At 42.5% G+C, this 8,310-nt stretch overlaps 1 protein-coding gene across 1 annotated transcript; it reads left to right on the top strand.

Moving 5' to 3' along the window:
- The first annotated feature begins 913 nt into the window (after positions 1 to 913).
- Positions 914 to 6,951, top strand: rundc1 (RUN domain containing 1). The gene is made up of 5 exons (XM_063472417.1): positions 914 to 1,459; positions 2,458 to 2,616; positions 3,537 to 3,735; positions 3,826 to 3,918; positions 4,078 to 6,951. The coding sequence occupies exons 1-5, from the start codon at positions 1,064 to 1,066 to the stop codon at positions 4,938 to 4,940; spliced, it is 1,710 nt and encodes a 569-aa protein (XP_063328487.1). The 5' UTR covers positions 914 to 1,063; the 3' UTR covers positions 4,941 to 6,951.
- Positions 6,952 to 8,310: the final 1,359 nt, after the last annotated feature.

Here is an 8,310-nt window from a genome sequence, read left to right as displayed (position 1 = left end):
ATAGTCTAACCCGGAAAAGTGTGTTTTCCTGATTAAATATCAAAACTGTTTTTTTAAGAGTTAAAACAGCACACGACAGGTAAAAATAAAATATTTAAAAACAAATGATACAATCCGACACGTCAAATGAAATTCAAATGAGGCGATGTTTGATGTGATTTGGTGCTATATAAATATAATTGAACTGAATTGAACTGTGAAAATTATGTGTTACATTAATCCAAAGCTTGCATGTTGGCAGTAATGGTGGGGTTTTTTTTATACATAGTATAAATATATAGATGGAGGTTAAAGTGGGATTTGGCATATGGGGTAAATAATGAGAATTAAATCACATAATTATTTCGTTTGTGAGCTCCAGTAGATTTTCCTTTAAGTACAGAATGTGATCAGCTAATCTGCTCCTCTGGTACTCAGTGCTCTTTGTGAAATTAGTCATTTGAATTAATCAAGATATAATCAGATGTTTCCAACGCCTAGACATTTTAAACCTATTAAAAATTATAAAGTTTAAATGAATAACTCTTATATAGTTATCACCTTAACTATAAATCTATAAATGATTTCTGCTACCCATGAGCACCATTTCTATACTGACACTCTACTGCGACTTCATAATGTTTCATAATTCAACAATAAATCACGATTATGTATTTATGTATTTATTTATGTATTATTTGTGTGTGACCATAAATTGGTCCTTATTGTTTTGGAGGTTTTTGTTTTGTTTTTGTTTTGTTTTGGGGGTTTTTGTTTTTTGTTTTTTTTTGTTGTTTTTTTTGGGGGGGGGGGGGGGGGTGTCAGACTTTAGCGCATCCTTTTATGTATTTCTTAATAAGCTTTTATTTTGAAGACATGCGACCCCAGTTTCCGGTAATTGACCGCGTTTACTTGACGTCCCTGCGTTTTGACGTATGAATCATCCTTCCTCCTAAGATGGCGTTGCACCTGTTCCGTCTGTGTTGATCCTACTTGTTTTCGGCTCAGTATTACAAAATAAACCATCTTCCAGACGTTGACATTAAAGCGGACACGGTTCCGAAGCGAGGTCGGCTGTTTAAAGATGTCCACAGACGAGCTGTCAGCCTCGGATAGCGAGGCTGTGCTAGCCGGAGCAGGGGAGCGTTGGGCTCCGGTGGGCGCTGTGGCCAGCCCCGAGGATGAGAGCGAGAGCTGCGGCAGCGGCGCTCGGTCGAGGCTGAGATGCTCGACGTCGGCCAGCGAAGAGGAAATGACCTCCCGGCTGAGGAGGCTCGAGGAGGAGCAGGACTTACTAAACTCCTCTCTCCTCGCACTCACCTCTCACTTCGCTCAGGTCCAGTTCAGACTGAAGCAGATCGTTCACGCACAGAGCGAGGAGAAGGAGAGGATGCTGGCAGACCTGGAGGAGTTCGCCTTCAGGGGATGCCCGCATGTGGTGGGCTGCAGGGCTCAGGACACCAAGCAGCTGGAGAACTCGGTGAGGACTCTGATTTTATACTTCCTCCAGACAGTGCGCAGATGAGAAGTGTCATAATTTTAAAATAAATATTTTGCTCTGTAATTGATTCCTATTATTACTCACATTCACTCCATATATTAGGATTGCTGTATATTATTGGTATTCTGTACCAAACGGCTGAACAGCTGTTTCTATGTCAGCATTAAAATTGGATAAGCATTGCATACCTGTACTAATTAGCGTCTTTTTTCAGCCTCCTGATTTTCTGTCTATTCTGATGGGTAAATGCTCATAGCGCTATCAAACTGCCCTACATGCACACATGTACTCTCTAGCAGCCAGTTATTCTGATTAAAGTGTCTTTATTGCATCACAGGATTGGCTGCTGCGCCCACCTGTGTGTTGTTCCTGCAGAACTCTTATCTCTTATGGAAAAAAATGTCTCCTTTTGTCTTTTGTCACAGGCGTGTGAGTCACAGCAGCGCAGGCTCAATAAAAATGCCTCGAGCAGATCTCAATCTGTTTAATAAAGGCTTGTGTTTGCACAGGGATATTGAAGCCGCCTGCTTTGTTCCTTTTCTTTTTTCTTTTTTAACCCCTCTTCGGCCACAGCCTTGTGTCCTCGTTAGCTGCTGTGTGTGTGACTATAGATTTTCGTCATGTGTTTGACCTAAAAGCCCTTTTTTCTTTGTCTCCCCTGTGCATGCTTTGCTTGCAGGGGGATCTGGTGAGTATGAAGCGATACCTGATGTCTCGTTGAGAGTTTGGTTTGTGTAAAAATCGTGTTCAGTGTTTGTCAGACCTTGAAGTGGCCCAAATATTGTGGGGTTTTTTTGTGTGTGTGTTTTCATCTTAACTGGAAAATGCTGGGAACAAAATTTCCGTTTATTGATGCTGGCAAAGCATCCACACTGGTGTCTGTTTGTTACATGCTGTTTCAGTGTTGTGATGCTCACACTGTCAGCCCCTCCTGTCTGTAAAATCTAGAGTGACTGTTTGTGTTTTTCTCCTGTCAGAGTGAGAGGGAGAAGAGGGAACGTCTGGAAGCGCAGAGGGAAAAACAGAAGGATCTCATTTTCCAGCTGAAGACGCAGCTGGATGATCTTGAGCGCTTCGCCTACCAGGAGGGAAGCTACGACTCGCTGCCGCAGTCCGTCGTCATGGAGAGACAGAAGGTGGGTTTGTGTCAATGCAAACATCACTGCACTTAAATGCTGTTTACAGGTTTTCCTGACAGCCTTCAATCCCTGTTTCTCTTTTAATCTTTACAACCACTAAAGTCCAAATAAAAACTTCAAGCTCTTCCACCGTCTGAAGTGTCCTCGGGTACTTTCATAAACATTACATTATGCTGAGCAATATAATGTGATGTTTGCGTGTTTCAGCTCAGGTGGAACAAGTCAAATATCTGACCTCAACGTGCCCTGGGTTTTGTAAGGATATAGCTGTTTCCCTCTCATACCTATTAATACTTATGTCTTTTGAAAAGTATAGAGGTTACCCTGTAATCACAAAGCTGTACAAGTAGTTATATTTATATTTGAGTTATTTTTGTGCCATTTCTTTGTTAGCATATCTGAAGGTTATATAACAGGAAATCAAAGTTAGTGTGATTTGGAAGGGTGAGGAAATTGAGACTAAAGCGAAAGACTTCGCTGTCAGGAAGATGGCTTTTATCTAGGCAAGATCACAGTTAGATAACCTGCTCGAGATCACGTTATGTTCAGAAGGGTTTTTTTTTAAAGTACAACATTTTCACAGATTCATTCGCGACTATAAGCTCTAAGAGCAGACGAGTTTCTCAGCTGAGCCAATCCATTATTCATTAGACTTTTGAACTGTGTGTTAGTGATGCCACTGAATGAAGCCATGCAAACATGAGAAAGTCGAAGTGATCTCCATGATGTCATCAGCCAAATTTGGAGCTAGTATCTGTTGGGTGTGCAAATAAGCAACTTTCAACAGCAACATATTTACACAGCCATCAAGTTTAAATTTAAGGATGCCCTTAACATTCAAAAGCTCCTACTCCCTCTTGGAGGCAGTGACTTTACGCAAAAGGCGTTTAACCTTCAGCCTGTCTTGTGCTTTCCAGGTCATCATTGACGAGTTGATCAAAAAGTTGGATGTAAACCTGAACGAGGACATCGGGAACTTGTCACCTGAGGAGCTGAGGCAGAGAGTGGACGCTGCAATCGCTCAGATAGTGAACCCAGCCAGAGTCAAAGAGCAGCTGGTGGAGCAGCTCAAAACGCAAATCAGGGATCTGGAGATGTTCATCAACTTCATCCAGGGTACACAGCCTTCTGAGCCATGGTTTTACTAGCAATGAGATTCATTTTTAATTTCATTCACATGATAACTTTGACATTTTCTCCCACAAGATGAGGTGGGGAACCCTCTTTTGTCAGATGGACGCAGCCAGCAGCCACGCGCAGCAGGGACCAATGCCAGATCTCCAGGAGCAAAGAAGAAAGGTCGAACACTCTGTGTGTTTGTTGTATACAGAGATTTCTTAACTGTAGCTTTGATAACAAAGGGTCCAGTTTTTTTGTTTTGTAGCGTTTGTAAAATAAAGTCTTTGAAAATGTGTGTGTTCCTAATATGCGTTTTTCTTGTGGTTCTTCCTGCTGCAGTGGACCCAGAGCAGGCCCAGAAGATGCGAGAGACCGGCCTGCAGCTGATCCAGAAGGCCCTGGCCGTGCTGCAAATCTTCGCTGCCAGCCAATTTGGCTGCGCGACCGGACACGTCCCCCAGAGCATGTGGCCTCAGGATCTGTGCGGGCAGGACTACGGACCCCTGCTGCAGCATCTGGAGGCAGCTGTGGAGAAGGTGCGAGTTCTGGGATCGCATAGGCACCCATCTGTCGAACACGTGGTCAATTACACCAGCAGCTCCACGCTGGGGGCCCGAGACGAGCTGACGACGTCTGTGAGGAAGGAGCTGGCCATTGCTCTGAAAGACTTGTTGGCTCACGGCCTCTTTTCACCCTCTCAGACCATGAGCGTAGTGCTGGCACCCATCTCCTGCCTTCTGCCTTACAGACCAGTCCCACAAACCATGCACCCATGGGAACTCTTTGTGAAGTACTACCACTCCAAAAACGGGAAGGCCTTCGTAGAGTCACCAGCCCGCCAGCTCTCTCAATCCTTCGGCCTGCACGTTGGGAGCGGCCCGGTAACCGTCACGCCTAAGCAGTCTCTGTTGTGGGCCATTCACACTGTGCTGAAGGAGCATGGACGTTACAAGCGAGGACCGGACTCGGAGTTCAAAGCTCTGGTGTGCATGGCTCTGAATGAGCAGCGGCTCGTATCGTGGCTCAACCTGCTGTGCAAGTCGGGCACTCTGATACACCCGCACTATCACTCCTGGAGTTACATGGCGCAGACCGGCTTCGAAGGAGCCCTGCGCATCCTGGGTCGCATCAGCCACCTCAGGTTCAACCTCCCTGTGGATCTGGCTGTTCGGCAGCTCAAGAACATTAAAGATGCTTTCTGAGGATGAGAGTGTTTGTTTTATCAGCTGAACTAAACTGCTCTTACCAAACATTCAGGACCAAAAGCATGACTTTGCTTTAAGTATGTAGCCTTTTAAAGGTTATCTAAGCAGCAACCCTTCTAAAGTTAAGTGCAAGTACGTGATGTCTACACTACATGCATGGGTGATAATGTCGTGTTAGTCTGCATTCCTGCTATATTAAAATATCAAAGACTCAGCTGCTTGTACTGTAAAAATGCCTTATTGTGGAGATGGAGATTACCTCATCTTTAGCCTTCCTGACCTTAGCGACCTGTGCTGCTCATCATACTGTATCATTCCCCTGTCGTACCTGTTAGTGGCCTGAGCTATGCAGCAAACATTGTGTGAGAGTTTTACAGTAATCACTACTGTAATTTCCAGTCTGACAATCCAGGAAGTAAATGAATTAGCGGGAAGTTTGCTCTACCGTGGCCTCTGCATGGTAAACAAGAGCTGTCACGGGTGCTTGTTCTTAGTGAAAAGTGCAGTAGCTTCTGTTTGCGAATGAATAATTCAGCTGGTAAATCATGTGTAGCAAACTGGCTAAATGGCAGCACTCAGGTCAGCCCGTAAAGGAAAATGCGCGTTACGGTTTCCTCCGCTGAGGAAAACCCAAATGTGGGTGGTGTTATGTAAGAAATATGCAGCTGTAGCAGATGAAGCTGTTGTCACTTCTGGTGTTTCAGGTTTGAAAAAGCATTTTGACCCTGTATAAACTGCTGCTTTCCTCCTCCTTACAGGCGTAGTTCAATCCAGCTCATATAGATGAGAATATCCCAAAACTGACATAATTGTAGGATGTAAACTTTTGTTTTGTTTTTTTCCATCATCCTGAGACAGTTCAGTTGCACGTCCTATATAACTGAATGTATAAACCGTAGATGCTATTAAGTCAGAGTTCACCCCAAAATTGAATTTCTATATGCTATCGTTTGGCTGTTAGTGCTGCTTGTTAAGATTTGAAGCCAAAACATCGTGAGATTCATTGGGAATTCCCCCACCCTGTGACCCTGTGACATGCTAGCTTCAAGAGGAGGGCCAGACTGCACAGTTCCTGCACCCACCTCCTGCCTGGTAGTTAGCACAGACGGTAAAAAAGATGGACGTAGCCACGGTGACCCATTGGTTTGTGCAGTGTTGTCATAAAACCTCGAGCACCATCTTCATCTCTGTCTTTTGGAACTGGGAATTGACTGTCAATCACAGGTTAAATGCATTACCGCCACCTTCTGGCATTTTGCTGATTAAAGATATTTTACCAAGAATTTTTGGCAAGAACTAGTTTAGTGGAAGGAAAAAGGTTCCTACACAAAGGATATATAGTAGGGATGGTCATGATCTTCAAACATTTGAATAGTAATTCATATATATTGTAAAAATCCATTTATGGGACCAACTGTGTCATTTAGTTTCTATTCAACATAAGCAGATATTTCTACAGCTGAGCAGGGATCTCTCTTAAACTGCTGCAAACCAAAACCATTTAGAAGGACAAATCGCACTAAACACCAGAGGACTGTTGTGTAAATTTGATTTTGGGGTGAACTGCACCTGCAAACTGAGTGTAGTTTAAGTCTTGTTTCCGGGACTAAAGCTTCAGTGTTCCTGTGACCACAAGTATGTATCAAACCTGAGTTTATTTCCTGCACGAGACCATGTGTGCACCATGTGTTACGTGAATGGCAAAGTGTGTTTGGGATAGGTTTGTTATGTTTTTCTCATTCTTTCCCCTATTTTTGCTTTTTGTTCAGCTGTTGTGTTATTTATGTATTGAGACATATTTATTTATTCAATTGCTTAGCTCAACAGTTAAAGGGTTAAAGTAGCAGCTGTACTGTAACTGTAGCAGTTCAGTCTGGTAACAGTAGAAATACTGGGTCATCTGTTTGTTTTATTATATATTGGGATATGAACGATGTTTATCTTTTAGTTTTTAATCTTATTTAATGGAACTTTGTCTGTAAATGAATTAAATGTAATAAATGAGCTGCTGAGCTTCTCACAAGGCTTTATCTCTTCTGTTTCTAAAAGCCTAATGGTAATGCCTGTTGGGAGATGGCTTAATCTGGGTTATTTATTTATAGCTACAGTCTATAGATTAGACTCTAATGCCAATGTTTTGAAGAGAGAATGGCTATGAGAATGCATCCAATCTTTATGTCCTGCTGTGCACAACAGATCGGGCAGACTGTGGGTTGCAGCTGTCTGAAAACAGCTCATCCAAATGAGAGTGACTGAAGAAGAGGAAAAAGTAAGCCGAATAAAAACAGTTTCAGTTTCAAGCCACCAGAGTGCGTACATTTAAGACTTGGTAAAAATGTGATCGTGAATGCATTAATATGAATGAAAGGTATTCAAAGACAGGAGGGAGCAGTCACTCTAGTGGACACTGTGATAGCAGCATAACTTTAAGCCAAATGACTGCACTTACACAGGTACCCATCAGCAATGCAGAGCAGGGGATTGGTTGAACAGTTGGGTTAGGTTTCTGATTCACTGAATTAACAGATGTTACTGAAATTTCTTTAGGAATTTCGAGAAATTAAATCAGATCTACAGCTTCATGTGTCTGTGCAGTTAATGGTACAGTTTCCCTTCAAACTCCTACAATAAACCACCATGGATGCATTCAGTTCTGCCTACTGATTGATGATTTCTTCACAAGTGAAACTGCATCCAAACTGAACGCAGTTTCACCCAAACTGAGGCTGAATATGGTTTGGGTCTTGATCACACCTCATGTGTCTAATACAAAAGGGACTAACAGCCCCTCTCTTTGATATTTACCAGTAAAAAATTTATATTCAATGCTGAACCTATTAGCTAAAATCCGCTGTTATTTCTGGATGTTTAATGATGGCGAAGGTCAGAAGTTGCTGTCTTATAACAGGAGCAGGGTTGGTTGGGTTTATTTGGTTTGTTTGCTTGTTTTTAACCCTTGTGTGGTGTTCAGGTTTGTTGGACCTGTTTTCAATGTTTGCCGAAAGAGAGATTATGCAGCTCAATATTTCCACTTCAGACTCTGTTTTGCATCATTTTCTGTGAGGAAAATATCAAATAACACATTTTCAGTGACTTCACATTGTAGCCCTTCCCCCCTACATGTTTATATCACACACAGTGTTTGGATCCACTCAACTTGGGGATCATATACAGTGAGTGTGGAGGTATTGTGCCCCGAATAGACTAATTTTATGTTTTTATACCCAAATTTGAACCAAGTATGAATGGAAGAAAAAAAAAAAGTGGGCAAGTCTTTTTTTTTTTTCTTTTCCAGAATTCTGAGAAAAAAGTCAAAATTCTTGCTATTTTCTTCTTTTATGTAAAGCAGTAAATTTCAAAATTCACA

This window comes from Pelmatolapia mariae, linkage group LG4 (genome assembly GCF_036321145.2).
Source record: "Pelmatolapia mariae isolate MD_Pm_ZW linkage group LG4, Pm_UMD_F_2, whole genome shotgun sequence".
Classification (NCBI taxonomy): Eukaryota; Metazoa; Chordata; class Actinopteri; order Cichliformes; family Cichlidae; genus Pelmatolapia; species Pelmatolapia mariae.
This window is presented reverse-complemented; position numbering and strand designations above follow the sequence as displayed.